Source organism: Anoplophora glabripennis, unplaced genomic scaffold, assembly GCF_000390285.2.
Source record: "Anoplophora glabripennis isolate ALB-LARVAE unplaced genomic scaffold, Agla_2.0 scaffold102, whole genome shotgun sequence".
Taxonomy (NCBI): Eukaryota; Metazoa; Arthropoda; class Insecta; order Coleoptera; family Cerambycidae; genus Anoplophora; species Anoplophora glabripennis.
The window spans coordinates 194043-213326 of NW_019416316.1; the positions used below are offsets into that span (position 1 = coordinate 194043).

General features: G+C 30.7%; 1 protein-coding gene across 1 annotated transcript in view; it reads left to right on the top strand.

Annotated features, from left to right (window-relative positions):
• LOC108904652 (transmembrane and TPR repeat-containing protein CG4050-like) overlaps positions 1–19284 on the top strand; it is a 168852-nt gene that overhangs the window by 60025 nt on the left and 89543 nt on the right. The window contains exon 4 of the mRNA XM_018707286.1: positions 3178–3277. Within this exon, the coding sequence (XP_018562802.1) occupies positions 3178–3277 (100 nt within the window). The remainder of the gene's footprint in view (positions 1–3177; positions 3278–19284) is intronic.

Consider the following 19284-nt stretch of genomic DNA (forward strand, 5'->3'; position numbering starts at 1 on the left):
TACAATTTTCTTTTATAGCTCTCTAAATCAATTATCTAAGAATACTATAGTCCTGTATGTTTTTTCAATTTAGAGGGCAGATATATTTAACAATGTTAACAAGTTTGAAGAACTGTATGCCAATTTGTTCAACGCAATTGAATAATGTTTGACATAAAGATATGTTTCTTAAAAATTTTTATATATCTTCGTCCAGAACTGAGAAGTGTTACAATCAATTGAAATTGAAATGGTTTATAAAACCTTCTACATATTCGTCTACTCTCATTGATTGAACAATCAAACAATCTGGCCACAATCTATTTACCCGAATATAGAGATAAACGAATTTATCTACTAAATAGGCCATATTTTAAAAGGAACATTCATTGATACCACTTTAAAGAAGATAGAAACAGTTTTTCGCGAGGTGTCAAGTCACTTAATGAACCTAAATAGTATCAGAATCCTAGTAGGAGAGAGAAGATTTTGGCCAAGATTTTACAGAGAAGCAATAATCTTGAAAAGTTTCTAGGAAGACGAAAACGCAGCTACCTGAAATATGGAAATTAAGGACTGAAACGGCAGACAGCAGTGTCTCCATACGATGCACTAAAACACAGTAATATAAACAGCTCCAGCTTCCAAGCTTTCTTTTCTTTATTGCTATTACTTTTATAACTTTTACATAAACTTAAGCAAGCAATCTTATTTGTTTTTTTGATTCATATTTATATTCTACAAATTAATATGTTGAATCTCGTGGTTTTAAATCCGAAAGAGTATATTGCTATATCTGTAGTACCTCAAGGCTCCACACTAGAGCCCTTATACTATTTGTTATTTTCAGATATGATACTGTCGAAATAACTGATGCCAATTGCCTTTTTATGCCGATAGCTTAAAATAATATGTGCAAGATTCTTTAAAACTAGAAGAAAATTTGAATAAGATACCGAGCTAGAGCCTCAAAAACATTTTAGAGCAAAACGTACGAAAATGTAACGTACTAATGAACAATTTAAGAAACTCAATGAGCTTCAAGACTTGCGCAAAATATTTGATACCATATTAAATTTTAACCTACACATGAACGCTTATCAGACCCATATAAATAATTTGGAAAGTATATAATGAAATCTCTTTAATATTTGTTTCCCACAAATGGATAGTTTGTATCCAGCTGTTGTTGTATATCATGAGGATAATGAGACATGCATTCGGTAATGTTTCTATTAAAACTGTTAATAGTGCTAATCGACCTTCTCTTTTGACTCAAATTGTGTTTTCTATCATTACATTTACAACTAGACATATTAACACTTCTTACTTATTAACACCAAGAACTAACTTACTAAAATGTTCACCTTAGTTTAATTTTCGTAATGATTATCAGCTAATATATTATAATATTTATAATAATATATGTTTTATAAATTTAAATTAATTTTATATGATTTTATCAATTAATCAATTAATTTTAATATCCTCTCAACAATAACAATAATAATATGTTATTAATTATTAAATAATATTTTTTTTTACTAAATGTAAATTTCAAATGACCCTGATTCTAATTCTTTAAATTTGATACTATTTAAATTAATAATAAAAATATATATTTTTTTTTATATAGAACATGAAATCAAATATCTCAAGGGCGGTTCAAATTTTGATAAAAATAAAATTTCAAAGTGTTTTTAACAAATCTAAACAATATATTACTTTTATATGTAATACATCAAATCAATTATTATTTAAATTGCCTGGAAAATTAAATTATTTAAGTACTAACTATACTATATTAACCAAAATTTGGTTTATTTCTCAAATGAAAACAGTGTGAGCAATATGATTTAAAAAAATTTAGAAATAATTACCAAATTTTGTTAATTCTTTATGTTCTATATTTTATCTATTTTAAATGTGAAAACAAAATTTTTATATATAACTAGAAGTGACGTCCACTACCACTAAGGTTTATTTGACTTTTATTATTGTTCTAATTTGACGTATTAATCAAATGTTTATTCTCTTACGAATTCAGTACTTTATGTTATACAAACATTATATCCCACTGGTCTTATAGTGTTTCTATATTCTGGATAATTCCTTTACTTGAATTCTAGTCCGTGTCTCATTGTTTTCCTTTTCTCTTATCTCAAAACTGCCAAATCTTGATTATATTCTAATGTTCTATTTATTTTTATTTCCTATTTGGAACAGTATTTTGGTTGAGAATATATCGATTCTCGCTAATTAATTTGTATTCTTTCCTTCCAATTATCTTAATTTTTCTTATGTCATATTATTATGACATCTCAGCACACCCCTCCCTTTTTTTCAATCCAAATCCGTTGCCATATAAAATTTTTATATAGTATCCCAGTTTGATTCTTTCTCATCTGATTAACTACATGTCTTGTTATTCACATCTTTTTAAATTTTGTATAACTTTCCTGTATTCACACACGTTTTACCTTATTATCTAAATTTTATATAATTTATTATTCTTTTGTTTACAATATTTCTATATCTAATAACAATATCTGTTTTATTTTAATTTTCCAAATGTTAAAATAAATAATTCTAATTATTTTTAAATTCTAAATAAAAATCATTTGAAATTCCTTATGTATTTCAATATATTTGACTAATATTAGATAAAAAACTGTATTTTAATAATCAGCAACATTTGGAATTTTAATACTTACATTTGTGTTGTATTATCTTGTATGTTTTTAATGTTTGTATTTTAACTATAGCACCAAGTATGCAAAGTAAATTAATTTACTGTCAATATATTTTTTTAATCCTTGTTGATTCTATGACAGATTTGATGATCCGGCATCTGGGAAAGTATTTGCTTCAAAAAGGCCTAAGCGATTTCTAGAAGATATTTTGTAAAAACGACGTAAGATATTCTTGACCGTTTTTAATCCATATAACAACCTTAATTCTATAAAAAATGCTCTTATTTACTTAAATTTTACTCTAAATTCCTTCGCAACCCTCTTCTCCCCTTCTACACCAGATGTCTCCTACTGCTTCCTGGCTTTAAACAATTCGAATGTTTTGCATGTTATGCAAATGGAAGCGGAATATATGTATGCAAAAATCCTAAAAAGGACAAATGTGGAAATAATTCTTTGTATTTAAATACCTTTATCATTACATCTTTCTTTCTTTTTTTTTCAGGTTACTGGAGTTGTTGGTAGAGCGGAAACGCTATCGTCCGTATTTTTTCTAGCAGCATTCATTTTGTACAGCAAAGCGTCAAGGAATAAGAAATATACAGGTAAGGTTTTATTGTTTCTATTTCATAAGAAAGCGTTTATTTCAAATCAACATAAATTACATTTTTCAAGTTTTGTAGTTATATATGTATAACTTTTTGTTATACGGATATTGCACTTTTAAACATACAGGTCATATACTAACGTCACAAGCAACTTATGAAGAAGTTTGACTGCTTAAAAGAACAAAGACAGCAAGGAACGTCCAACATGAACCAACATTATGCATATAATTAATACGCAGAAAGTCAAAACTAATAAAAAATTATATTTACACGCATGCATTTAGTAAGCTAAAGTAATCAATACAAATACAACATAAAGTAATTTAAAAGCTTATTTTATACTGAAATAAATCATCTGGTTTTAGTATTAACGTTTTTGCGATAGTGTTTACATTAGTTTTTCTAATCTCAACAATAGCTTACATGTTATAACGACTCGGAGTTGATGGATATCGTTTTAAGGCCAATTCCCACATAGCAGCGCCGCAGCAGCGCGGCGCGTCGCTGCAAATGCTGCTCCAAAAAATATCCATATTTTTAAATGGAACAGTTCCCACATAAGCAGCACAGCGCGGCAGCAGCGCAGCGCGTCAAAATTCAACGCCTTTGAGAGCGTTCCTTGCTGCTCTGACCTTCGTCGCGCTGCCAAGTGGACATTAGGAAGCAGCAAACACTGCTATGTCTTCGGCAAATCTTGATACATATCGCTCACTATTTGGCTGTGGGAGAGGTACCAGACGTTTCGTGGTGGCTGTTGGACTTTGTAATCACTAATTATATGTAGTTAGTAAATGCAGGTAGTTTGATTTTGTTAGAGTATTATAAAATTACTGACAAAACTCTACGTTTCTAAGTAGGATTAAAGCAATATTAATAAATTATATATCTAGGATATCACTAAACGAGGAACTCGACATTTTGAAAATAAAATACGTTCGTTCTATTAGATAGTCGGAACACTACTCCTAAAATATTAACCGCTGCGCTGGTGCTGCACTGCTAAGTGGGAATGCCTACCAAGTTTTTGCATCGCAGCGACGCTATGAAGCGCTGCTGCCGCGCTGCTGCGGCACTGCTATGTGGGAATTGGCCTTTATGGTGAAGCAAGATAACATTTGTTTTATGGTGAAGCAAGGCAACATTTGTGTTAATTCATATAAACTGGGTAAGACGTTTGCGGACAAAATTTTGTACAGTTGTTATAACATGAGGTACCTATGTCAATTTATTTTATTAATTAATAATAACCATAACGGCAAAAGCAGTTGACTTTGCTGATATAAAATAGGTGTTACAAAATTTTATTTATTTCTTACCTTGGGAAAGAAATTCTTTCCCAATTTTTTTTGTGGAGAAGTTCTGAATCACCCTGTATAGATTACCTATCTAAGACAAGTGCGGTTCTTTTTATGCCCTTAACAGAGGTGATTGAAGCGAATCGTACCGAGGGCGATGTCTTAGTGCCCCGTTCTAGTAAGAAACAATTGTGCCAGCTTTAAATTACTTACCACCTACCTCTACAACTTCGAAATATTGAAAAATACTATTCAATAACTTTACATAATTTGACCGAAGCTTGCGTGAGAGCAAAATGGAATGATAAATTAATGGGGAAATATTTGGTTGAGATAAGATTTTCGCTGATGACGATGAGAAGTAACATACTATTTGTGGAAATATATTGTCTTTTCTGTCGATTTCAAAATTTATAACATGGACATCACAGTTCGTACTGTACCAATTATAATTCATTTGACGATCTATGGCTTGCCGCAATTTTTTTAGAAGCGATTTTTGGAACAATCTCAGCGAGTCTGAATTAGCAACTGTATTAAAATGTATATCTACAATATTCCTAGATTTATTTCAGACAGTATAGATGGTATTTCAGAAAACACTATTTCAATTTCAGCTTAGTCATTTAATACGTATATGAGAGATCAAGTGTATTTCAGAAAACATTTGTATTTGAGTACCATACGGCAACAGATTACAGAATTTTAATGATGCATATTTTATTGCAAGTAAACATGTACACAATAACGCCCATGTTTTATTCATTTTTACGAAACGGATTGATCTCTAAAACTCTTATGTAGTATACAAAATTCATGCCAGACAATTTGTAACGATGTGATAAACGTAAATATAAAATTTTTGATCGATTGAAGATTACTGTACAGCTGTATTCACATAACATTCGACCTTCCTTCTCCTTTTTCACATTTCGGTCTAGAGAATTCAAGAAATTTTCTCGGGATCTCAAAAAAGTATATAAGAAGTTTTTAAAATACCATTGAATGTTGCAACTCTTCTCTATATTTTATTTTTATACAATATACAGGATGTTTCAAAATTCGCAGACATGTAGAGTGGGGGGGTTAATTTAGAGAAAAAACTGAATAGAAAACCTTATTATACTTTTTCGATCAAACAATTGCTTTTCCAGTTATCGTGATGTCCCAGAAATTTTAAACAGATGAAAGACAAACTTTAATATTAATTAATAATACAATAAATTTTAAAGATAGGTAAGGATGAATTTTAACTATAAAAACTGTTCGAAATGTCCACCACCTACTGCTAAGCATTCTTCTGCACGTGTATGCACTTGCTGAACTGCTGAAGAGTATTATTCTCAGGTGTTATTTCACGAACTAATAGAAAAATGCGTTTTTGTATCTTGTATGATCGAAAAAGTGTAATACGGTTTTATATTCGGTTTTTGCTCTATATATCCGACTCTCTGTGCCTCTTATTTGTTTTTGTCTGAAGTCAAGATTACCTTGGAACCAGTTGGTGAGTATGTATTTCGCCGTTCAATTTACTAAACTGGTCTGGTGACTGAGGAGGGTGAGGGAAGACAGTAATCCGATTTTTGGAATAAAGCTGAAGAATAGACAGAGTGTGCGGACGCATGATCTTGATGCAAGAACCATGAATTGTCTATTATTGTCTCTTTTTCTCACGTAACCATTGTAAAACGGATTGATAGTAAACATGGTTCACTGTTTCACCTTGAGGCTATAATTCAAAATGCACAATTCCATTAAATTGGATTGGATTGTTCTGGGAATTGCCGCCAAACGTCCATAAGACTTTCTTTCTGTTGTTCACTCATCAAACGAGAAACAAGTTTTGCTGCAACTTAATAGATATTCTATTTTTTAGTCAAAATTGCATTTGATGACCCAGTTGAGATGCTGTATCAGTCACGCTCACACCAGATCTTTGACTTTCTGATTGTGGGTCATCAGTTGAAGTCGAAGGCCTTCCTGGTCGATGATCATCTTCAATTGACTAACGACCACTTTTAAATCGTGAAAACCATTCGTAATATTGCGTACGATCCAGAGCATCATCTCCGTAAGCTTGTTTCAAAAGTTGAGAGGTTTCCGTGAATTTTTTCCCAATTTCACGCAAAATTTTACCTTGCATGGTTGTCACGAACGGAACGCAACGCAATGCTGCCAACTACATGTCACTGAATATGTATTTCCATTAGCGCGTAATTCAAAAAGTTCGATTATTTTCTGAAAAGAACTCATACCTTCGTTCCGTTCTAGACAAATGACATATTACTCCAGTCGGTGAAGGCTACAAAAACAAGTAACTAGCAATATGGCTGATTTTTTTATAAGTACTTTATGGTATGCAGATTAATATAAGAAAAAAGTTCATTGGTCTATCGATTTCCCAAAGTCCAAAAAATTTTGAAAAACATTTTGATTATGGAAATTCTTTATATTTTATTAGTAGTTTGTATTGAAGTGCCACATTTACACTTCCCTGTTCACATTGAACAATACATTTTTGGCATTGCGACTCCGTCTTTCAAATCGAGACATTCCTCTCCAGCATAAATATTTCAAAAGTATTTCACTCAGACTCAAAATCGAGTTTGCATAAACGAATCCTCGAAATAGTTGTCAAGGGCTATTTCTGAATGCAGATTTCACACGATTTGTCGGTGATTTCAGTTCAAGGAGATACCTTATAGACATTTAGAGGCACTAACGCCTTGCAAATACAGATCGCTATTCAGTGGGACGTATTGGATTTGAGTTTTCGTTGTTCAGTATGCATAGATTTTTGATGCGTCTTGTACGGGGTGCTTCAAATAAAGTAATAGAAGTGGGAAAATTTTTAAGTTGCCATAACGTATACCTTTAGTTTTAATGTTACGATAATTTTCTACCGTCCGTCGTGATTTTTATCATCTACTTCATTTAGATCGAACATCTAATCGCTACGTCCAATCGCGTCAGTTAATTTACTTATGACTGGTCTACTGTTTTTGATTAGCTGCTAAAAGTCGACTTTCTCCAGAGGTAAACTTATACGCACGTACGCCTTTTGTTATCGTTTCAAGGATAATGACCAATAGGAAATCAATTGCGTTTCTCCTTAAAGGGGATTAAATATTTATAAATGGTATGGAAAAGTGTCAATATTTGTCTTAATACAAAAAACATTTTGTGAAGACGTTGCAGAAATTGCGGGCAAAAGTGTAAGTATATATTGTCAAATAACACCTATAATTACAAAATATTGATCGATTTTGGGTATGGAAGAATGTAAGCCGTTGGAAGAAGTTAAATGATATGTATTGGAAGAGGCAGGAGAATATAAAACAAGGAATGGGATCGGCGGCTAGAGAGATGAAGAAATGGGGGCACGTGGATACACTGGCCTTCCTACAAAATATAGAGAGTTGTAGAAAGTAAAAACGTTTGTTTTATGCACACTAAAATTAGTTTCAGAATACTACACCTGTCAAGTACTTAAATGCTAATAGAAATATGAATTTTCGATAATACCTGTTTTTTTTTCTTCTCTCAATCTTTACACAGAGAAAATAAAATCAAGTTTTCATCCTCTTTCTTATATAACAAGCATTGATAACAGACAGCATTTCCATTTCGAAAAAATCACATTACTATCTCGATTTTTAACATGCTTAAAATGGACCAGACCTTATGAATAAATCGAGACGTTTAGTCGCATTTTTTAAACGCCACTACTAAGCGAAGTAGATGGACCGTAGTTCTTTTATGTCTAAATCCCCACAGGCATTGCCGGAATTCTCGCCTTCAGCAGCTCTACAGAAAGGTAATACGAGTTGTCGGACCTGAGCGCGTCGCGTTAGTGGATCTTTTTCGATTTCAGCTGGTTGTTTTGCTTAGGGATTAGGTCCATGCTGTGGTTTGTTCACTCTAATAAGGCTGGATGGCACTGATTCCATATAGAAAGAATTTCTGCAGAGCCATTTTCCAATGGTGAGAAGGCCACGTGAAAAACAATCCTAAGTAAAGTGTAGATAGAAATAATAAGATCTTATCTACATTGGCTATTTTTACGTGTTTATGTTAGAGCAACGGGAATATAAGATATTTCATTGAAAGATTGCACTAGTTTACGCAATAGAAAAAAAAAGTCCTTTCAGTAAATTTTATTTTTTTTTATTACGCAAACATACATATTTTCTATTTTTATCACTTCACAGATTAAAATTATGAACACATTCTATTTTCGACTACCCACAAGTTTGTTTTTGTTACGTTTGTGGTGAACTCATATCTAAAAAAGGATATTCCATAACGGAATTACTCAAAGAAGCCTATTTTTGTTATTTCAAAATTCCGGTCTCTCACCAGAATAAAAAGTGGTCTCCTCCCATATTTTGTGAATGATGCAGAAGAACGCTAAGCTCCTGGGCTACAGGCGAAAACAGATCTTTGAATTTTGGCATGCCAATAATATAGAGAGAACCACCCAACCACGAAACTAATTGTTACTTCTGCCTTACTGACTCATTTGGTTTTAATCACAAGAACAAGGATAAAATTAGATATGCAAATGTTCTTTGAGTTACCAAACCTATCTACCGTTCAGACAGGTGGCAAGTTCCAAAATTTCCTGGTTGTTCCAGTAAAATTTTGATGACTAACACGGAATCCGAAAAAGCTCGAATGAAGAACCACACAATACAAGATAATTCAGACTAAGTTGAATGATGTAGAAAGAGATTTAAACCTAAAAAAATCTAAATTTAAAGCCGAATTATTAGGTTCACTACTACAACAATGGAGATTCCTTGCTCAAAACACAAGAGTTAGGTACTATTTATCGTACCTGAAATGAATGTTTTGAAAGATATTTCACGAAAAAAAAAAAACGAATTTTGTTACTGTTATGACATATAGGGACTTTTCCAAGAAATGCAGAAACCTTATAATCCGAACGTTTTCACAAGGACTTTTTTGAGTAAAATTATTAGGGGTACTGCGACCGAGCTATGTTAGGTGACTATTGCAAATCTATTGAGAGAGACACAAATACTAAAAAATATTAAATTATTTTTTAAATATCTTTGTACCATTATTTCTTGTAAATCAAAAATAATAAATAGATTTGAAATGTGACGTGTTGTTTTTTTATATTTTATTTGAAACTCAAAGCACCTCAATCATTAAGAAGGAACACTTCAATTCAAGGACAAAAACCCTCTAAACTAGTGTTATTTAATAATATCAATATATGTGTTTTTGTATTGATAGTGTATTGATAGATGTTCAACTCATTAAATCCGAATCCGACTTCGGAATTACTACATCATATTAGGTTTTAGAGATCCTAACCTAAATGTGGTTATGTCAAATCACAAGGTAATTTTTCCTCTACAAAACTTGTTGTACCATCTGAAAGTACAACATTTCTTCTTCAAAATTCATTGTGAATTGTTCGAATATGTCTTTCCCACCCCGGGAAATGGTAATTTTTTTCATCCATCTAATATTTTTTAATTCCTTCATCATATTGGATCCGCCAATTTTGTAATTTTGACTTCAGATTCGTAATCAGCGACACCGAAAACCTGAAAGTGGGAATTTAGGTGTTTGTCTTCACCTGATGTTATTCAATTTCCGATTATTGCCAGCAAACTAATTAATTTCAGCAGACGATTTCTCGGAGAGGAAAGAAGATATTCGAACGGTTGAAAATAGATCTTGCAGGAGAAGACCAGTACCTTTATATGTCATAACAAGTTAACTTGAAACGAAAACGAAAAACCGATCTTTTCTCAGAACACCGATTCGGATTCAATACGTCAAACACCTTCGAGCCTGGTTTTTAGTTTAATTTTTTTTTGGTTTGTGTTATTAGTTAAGTACTTGATTTTTCTAGTATGATTTCATGTTGGTTGCTGTTTTCTGTAATATCCACAATTAAAAATGTTGTCTGTGAGGTTAAATATCCTCTGCATAATTTAATTTTTGGTATCATCTAAGGACATTGCCAAAATTCATTGATGAGATTTTCAGAAAAACATTTGAAATTATTTTAATTAGCTTTAGAATAAAAGTTAAAAAAGTGAATACAGTTATCAACATTTTACTTACAATTTGTCGGTGACACAAATTGTAGTTAGTGCTATTTCCTGTACAAATTATAGTCAACAGTACTAAAGACTCAATATAATTTTTGTTAAGTCTATGCCTAAATTATTGGTACTCTTTTTTATGATTCCCATATTTAGGCAATTTACTTTAATTTTGCTCCTTTCCTAGACATCTTCGCAACATATTTCCCACGACTATACGATGAAAACTCCCGCACGTCTTTTGTTTCATGCTCGAGTATATATTTTTCCTAGACCCACACATTCATTAATTTTTACGAAGTTGACACGACATGTTTTCACGGACAAGCCGCCCTGAATTTATCGTCAGAGTGGCGTAAATAAAGCGACATAGTAGCGCTTTGCGTGGTAGTTAAAAACTCTGCACATATATTAATTACTTAACGTTGGGTTTTAGTGGCTGATAAAACCCACGGCAATGGGCCTACTCACGATCTAAATGTTTGCGAGAGATTATGACAGGACTCGATCTAGCGAGAGTAAGAGCTCGTTGAGCGTTTCGTTTGACGCGACTTGGTAACTATTAAATGATTGAAATTACCGCTTGTTAAAAGCAAATAGGTAATTTATATTTGAATCTGTAATTTTTTACATATTCACATTATACTTGTAATTTACATACCTACCATAAACCTAAACATTACCTAAACTGCGAAATCGGTAAATTTTAACTGTCGATTGTCATATACTATTAAATAACTGTTGTTTCGTCGGTTTAAAAAATACACTTTAGTGAACTGGAATGAAACGAAAAAGACTTTTAGACTACAAGTCCATCGGAAATTTTCAAGGGGTCATTTGACCCAGCATGAATTACTTATAAATCAATACTACCACATACAAAAATAACTTTAGAAACTATGCCGTCAATTCTTGTTCGTACAATTGAGTACACAGGCTAAAGCTGTCCACCAAAGTATATAGGTTATACAAATAAAATGAACTTCGACCTAAAGCTGTACAAAAATAGCAATACGGAAGCCAGGAAATTTTTTGATTTTCCGAAAATTTTGGCCTTCGATTTGGTGATTTATTACAGTACGGCATTTATACTGCAAGTTTCGGATCGATACATAGATAAATTTTTAAGCGACGCCGTACGTACTTGCTGATACAGGGGTTAGGAATACAGGGTGCAACCCTCTATTTCTAAGTAACGTATGGGGGGTGATTTGAAGCAACATCAAATTCACTAATTTTAATTCAATTTCATAAAATAATGACATTTTTGCCATGCCGTACATTTTTCATAAAACATGTGCGTACTATAGGAAAATTAATTTCCCTCTGAAAAGTAGGATTTCATGCTTCAGAAATGACGTACATATTTGTCGATACAGGAGTGAGAAACCCCGGATGCAAACCCCTATATTCTGACTCTTATGGTTTCTGATCATTGAAAAATGGTCGGCATTGTTGCTAAAACATTATTTAAGATGTAAAATAATTTTTAAGTAATATTCCGTTAAAAAAACATAGGTCTATATAAAAATTATAAATTTTATAAATTTGAAAAGCTTATACATTAATTTTTTTTCACAAGTACATAAGTAACATTTTTTCAAAATCCAAAAAAAAATTATTATTAAAAAGTCAATAAAAAAATCTGCATTCGAATATTTTTTTAAAAATTTGTAATTATTTTTATTTTAAAATTAAAATTACCACTTCGAGATTCTAGCTAGCCATCGAAACATCTTTCTCTCCTTTTTCTTTTCGGCGTGTATATTTTTATGTGGTTTTATTCATGTTTATAACCAACAATCTTAAAGTTGTTTTTATAACAAATGCACTTTTAAATTATTTTTACTAATTTTAACATATAGGTTGGAGTTGATTAAAAGTTTTATTATTAAGTAGAAATTGAAAGTAAATGAGAAATACAGAAAGTAGACATACTAGGATAAATGGTGACAGGATAATAATTTTAATTTGAGAGACAGTTAAGAATAAAGTGACAGTTTATAAGAAAATATGAATTTAGAGAGAATATCCGATTAAATTGATAAAGTATAGAGATGAAATAGTAAAATAGAGCAAGAGAAAACTAAATGGTATTGGAAAAGGTAAAATTAAAAATGTATACAGTAAAAAGTAAGATGTTTGTTGCAAGTTGGAAACTGTAGTCAGAAAATTATTTGTAAATAGAAATAAGAGTGCAGTGGTTAAAAAAAAGTGTCGGGTAACTAAGAGACGGGAAGGAGGAGAATAATTAAGAAAGAAAAATTGTATGAGGTTTTTCAAATTTGTATGAAATAAAGAAGAATAAATAAGTAATTGTCGAAAAAGAACCAAAGAAAAATATATAGAAAAAGAAAATGAGAAGAGAATTTAAATCGAGGTATTGAAAAAGTCAAAAGAAGAAAATAAACTTAAATTAGAAGATATAAGAGAAAATTTGAGGATACGAAGTTAGTTCATGGCTTGCAGTAAAAGAAACTAGTGAAAGAAGCCAGAGTATTTATAAAAGGACCAAGAAAGTTAAAATGCAAAATAAGGGAAAATAAACTTCCAATAAAGAATAAGTGTACCTAGTAAAGGTTAGTAATATCATTTTGACTGTCGTAGAAAACAGAAAAAAAAGGAAGGAGAAGCAAGACGCAGAATAGCAAGACCAATACCATATTGAAGCAAGGAGTAACGAGTTGTTGGCAGCAGACATTGGACATTGGACATTGGACATTGGAAAGAGGAGATAGTTAGCTGTTAAAACAAGAGGAACAGAAAATGATTGCGGAACGAGAGTTGACCAGGTGGACATAGAAAATAGAAGTTGTAATTAGGTAAAAGAAATTGTATATCTAGAATAAGTATTGTTTGTTAGAGATAAGTTTGGCGTAGGACAGAGATAGGGTAGATAGAATTTATAAACTTAGAAAAAATATAAAATTTTTATAAACAGATTCCTTACATACTATTTTGTTTTCTGAAAAATAGCAATATCTAAAATTTCCATAGAAATCAGATAATCATTACAGAACCGACTACTGAGATTAAAGAGTTTGTTATCATGCTAAATTTAAATTTCTGAAGTAAGACTATAAATAATTTTTATAAAACAAAATCAAAATTAAAAAACTTGGCTGTCATTGAAATTAGTAAATTTGTAAAATAGAATCCAATTCAAAGTTCAGAATAAAAAAAAATAAAGTCAGAAATCTATATTAAAAATAAAATCAAACTACTTAAATGACTGAAATTATCTGGCATCCAAGAATTAGCTAGCACGGTAAGTTAAATTTTGGGAATATTTACATATTTTAAAAATACTACAAGTCATTCAAATTTTATATTAAAAAAAACATTCATTTCACTATAAAAGAAAATATTTTTTTATAATACTAAATAAAAACAGTAATTAAAATAAAGGAAACAAATCATCATTAAAATTTTTTAATTGAAATACTTAAAATAAAATTAAATTAAATTAAAAAAATTAAACTTTCGAAAAAATTACAAATTATTTTGGCATTTGTTTTGTGTTCTAGAACGGAAAAGATTTTGGCGTTCTAGAACATTAATACAAAAGTATTTTGCAGCTAGGTGACAAAAAATACCCACTTTGTTAAATGAAAATTTAACGAAAATGTCTACTTCTGATGACAGTTTTCGAAAAAAAGTCTTTCTCATACAGCTGTTACTGACTTATTTAAGCATATAAATAAATTCTTTTAATAATATTACTACATATTACAACTCAAAGTTATCAACTACCAAATAACAACAAAGAAAAAACTATAAAGAAAATAATGTCATTACTTTCTTTATTAGAAAACTCCAAATTGTGATTCGAAATACTACAGTGGATTAAATTTATTTCGGGTGTAGAAGTAGAGTGACCTCTTAAAAGCATATCTTGTTCTGAAGCTCGAATTATGCTATAAGAATTATTTTTGATAGAAGCATTGAAAGTATTGTAGAAATCAAGTGCAAAAGTTTAAGTATATTTAAAAATCTATTCTGTAAATATATAACCTTTCTTTTACAATCACACATCCGGAAAGAGAATTCAAAGGAATATAATACAAATTTCTATGATCTTGCATCGGAATGGCCGTGCTTCCTAGATATAACGATGTCAGCATCTCCCATGTACTTGGTACTAAATTATCCTTTACGGACACTAAAAGTATGTTTTACTTTATTTTAACAATGTATTTACATTCTTATTGTTACGTTACATCAACCAACTCACTTCGGGAACAATTCTAATGAAAAATGAAGAACTGATGATTTAGCTACATTTCAAATTAAAAAAAAATGATTTCTAACATAAATTAAAAGAATTCATACATATATAATTTCTGCAGAAGTCTTATATTTATACCGGTTTCAAATGCTACCTTACAGTAACATTGCAGTGAAATAGAGGGCACAGAGTCATTATCCTGCTCTATTCACATCCGTAACACTTGCATTGATGTTATTCAAAGCTGCGTTTCTTTACAATATCAATAGTTACTAACAATGCTGGTGAATTGGTAGTTTTTTCAATGATATACATATATTTGCTGCAATGTAATTTACATCTCGCATATAAAAAAGACGTTAGAGCTATCAATTTCCACATATAACGGGATGCCTTACTATAGAATTTCACGTGATTAATGCATTATTTATTGATTATATGACATCTTCCTGCAGTAGTATAGAAGTAAATACATTTTTCATTACCACAAACTTATTTCACTTCGCAAGCTGTGATAAATAACCTCATCCTTAACTTGCACTTCTTCGTTGGTAGACAGATTCAGTGCAGTTAAAATTATTTAACTGACTCTGTTTTATAATTTTTAATGAAGCATGAATGTGGTTAGTCACAGTTTTCAAATGTTACAACATACAAGTAACACAACGATGACAAATTTATTAATTGCGTGTTAAATGTTACAGACGTGAAATTGCGTTTGAATTCTAAACATGTAAATTAACGCATATGTTAAGCAAAATTAAGCTTTTGGGTATTATCAAGTATATAATATACGAGGTCTATTCAGAAAACAATCGTTTTTTTTTTAATTACGCGCGAATAGAGATATTTATTGATATGCGGTTGGCAGCATTGCGTTAGGCATAACCTCGTTTGTAACTACACATTCTTGGATTGGTGATATATCACTTAGTCTTCGTGATACTGTTATTTGAGTACAGCGTGTTTAAGTGTTAGTGACGATTTTTGTAATGTACGATTTTCTGGAACAACGATGCAACTTTCACGGAAACGTTTCAACTTTTCGAACAAGCTTACGGAGATGATGCTCTGCATCGTACGCAATGTTACGAATAGTTTTCATGATTTAAAAGTGGTCGTCAGTCAATTGAAGGTGATCCTCGACCAGGAAGCGAATGCTCTGAGGAAATAGAGAGAGTGTCAGTATCTTTAAATCTATTCCCTCAGTATGAAAATTATGATGAATAGTATTTTGAGGAATACTGTTGAAGAAATATTATTTAAATTCATTTATAATATTAAGATTTCTGTTAGATTTAAGGTATTACAGTTTCTTAAGGTGCATTAATATTAATAGTTTAATTAAAAAATTATGCTACATGTACAGTCAAACCAAAATTAATATTGCTAACAATAAGATCATATAAACAAATAAATCATAATTAAAATTAGAGAAATTCTTGCGAGTACGGAAAAGCATGGATTATTTTTTTCCTCAATCTTCAAATATTCCAATATTTTGCAAATATATCGGATATACATATGACATGCGGTTATCTAATAATAATTGCACAAATTCGCTAAAGGACCTAACATAAACGGGTTTATCTCAATATTGTGATAGGCTTCGCCATAAACACATACTGAAAGGACTTTGAATGCTTGTGTAAATATTATTGATTTATTTTTGTAGTACCAAGTAAAATATTAGTAGTGGTTTGAGAGATATGTGGTGGTGATACGATGTTGATACTAATAAAATTGTAAATGAACAATGTACTTTGAAATTAATTAATTAAGGGTGTAGTTAAAGTAATTTAAGTAATTAATTAAATAGAAACGTATGTGTGTTTTTTAGAAATGATGAGGCATAGAAAACGATATTGGAATGCACAGAAACCAAAAAAAGATGTAAACCAAAAAAATATACATACACTTGCATTTCAACATTTAAAATGGCGTATGCAATTGTAAGATAAATATGTTTTGTTTCTTAATAAATTAATATAAACAAATTTAATAGACATCACATTATAAAAACATATTTAATAATATAATAACTAAGAGACCAAGATTACTTTTAAGAATTTCTGTATATTAGATTAAGTTAGCTAATGCAGACCAATGGATTTTATTTAAAAAAAGTGTTCTATTTTCAAAGATGTTCTTTAAAGTATAATAAAATTTTTGGAGAAGAAAGATCACTACAAAAACTTATAATAATAAGCTCGGTAAATAAAAAACGTATTCACTAATAAAGTACTCGCTACTGAGAAGTGTGTAGAAAAATTATATTTTAACATGAAATTAAAATTAGTTAACATAACATTTTAACGCCACATCAAAGAAATAAAAAGTAATGATATATTTAAACAATAAATATACATCCCGAATGAGTTTTTAACGCGTTTTTCTTTGTCATCAATCTTAGACATCACTCCCGCTTTATTTTAAATTTAACTATCTCCTAGTTTGGAGTGACTTGTATCCCAAAAATGTAAAACTTATTTGCATATATTACATGCACGTATTTAACTTGGAATTTACAATGACGCATCATTTTTAAGTAACAGGCACTGCTCTATCTAATTTTATTGAACCACAGCCAATAAGAATCCATGCCAGGTTCCATCGGAGTCGCCTCAATTGCAGGGATGAGAGCGCACCATCCATTTAAACGTCAATACGTCATATATTTTAAAAGTTTCGCTTGAGAATATTATAAATGATAGAAAAAGAAGACCTGCTTTTCGTAATATTCATTAAGCATCCTATTTACTCATCTAGGTAGGTACTACTTCAATTTTATATTTAATATAGAAATAAAATATTATGGAATTGAATTTTTATGTCGAGAAGCTATCATTAAAATTATTTTCTATTTATAAGAATCTCAAATGTTATCCACTTCACCAAGCGCAGTTTAGAAGGTGATATCAATTTTAAATTTATGAAAATATCTAGATCTGTAGGACCATAATCTTCCCCCGTTCCAATTAGAAGCATTTTATATCATCGAATTGTACCTATCCAAAACCTCTTTGATTTCTGTTCTTGAAAATCTTTATTAAGAGTAGAATTTAACTGTTCTGAATTTTCAATGGGGGAAAATATAACCAATACCTGCGGAATACTTAATTCCTCTGATATTTAAAAAAAAAATCGAAGGGTTGTGTGCAAATTTCCTTAAAATTTAAGGATCGATAACTTGGGCGTGGAGATTTGTTAACAGGTTCCTGTGCTGATAGGTAAATTTGTATTTAAATTAAGAAGGATTAAGAAATACATTTACATACCATACAGGCGCTGCTAAAGATTTAATTACCTGTGAATACGTTTGCATAAATTACAATTTCTGCCCTTTTACAGTATCCCTTTTGAACCGGCTTTAAATCATGATGATAACAATTGACAGGGAAATTTAGGTTCCTTTTGACATCAACTAGCTGCTCTAATTTTATAAATTGCTTCAACCTACAACCAAATAAAACAATATATAAATAATAAAAACATTGGAATTACCCACCTACAGTTATGGAATAGTAAATTTACTCATTTTGCTTCATAAATGATTACAAGTCACTTGACCACCAATTTTGTTTGAAAAAGTAATTTTATTTCCTTCGCGTGTGCAATTAAATTCTATTAAATTAAAAATTTCTTAAACAATAAAATGAAGACTACATTAAAACGCAATATTTCATTTTATCAGCTCATGTTTCATTTTGACCGACGACTTTAAATTGACGTTTGTGCATTTTTCATTGGCGTCCGTCGTCTGTGTCTGTTTTCGTTTGAGTTTATTTGCTGCCATCGTTTTATTGTTTCCTTTGCTTCAATATTAAATCGTACACATTTAAGTACAGTTGTTTTCACAGCTATACTTTTGGCATTTCGTCAAATTTCTAAATTACTAAATTCAAACGCTCGTGAGGCCGTCACTTTGCCATATCTTAACTGATGCCAAAAACAGCTTTGATGTTAGTCTCGTCTCTTCTTCAACTTTCATGTCATCTTCATCAGTCAATACGGGTCTTTTCAAAATGTGTCGGAGGACTGTTCTTTGTATTTCAGCACCAATTTATGCACGGATAAACTTTTGATCACAAACATCGTCTTTTTGATATTTTATTAACTCGCAGTTGTTGAGCTTTATTTTCTTTCCTTCTTTTAGAAACTTTTCAACTATGTAACGTTTCCTGATTATGGTTTTGGTAACACAAAACTAAACAACTGATAGTTGGGATACACAAAATATTTAAACGAAGATAAATACTGCGGATATTGTTGAAGTACGAATGACCCAAAATGACATTTACATAGATATGACGTAATTCGCTCTGATTGGTGTTCAACCTATTATGGCGGTTTGCTGTATTTTGTAGTTTTATTTTATCAAAAATATTATCA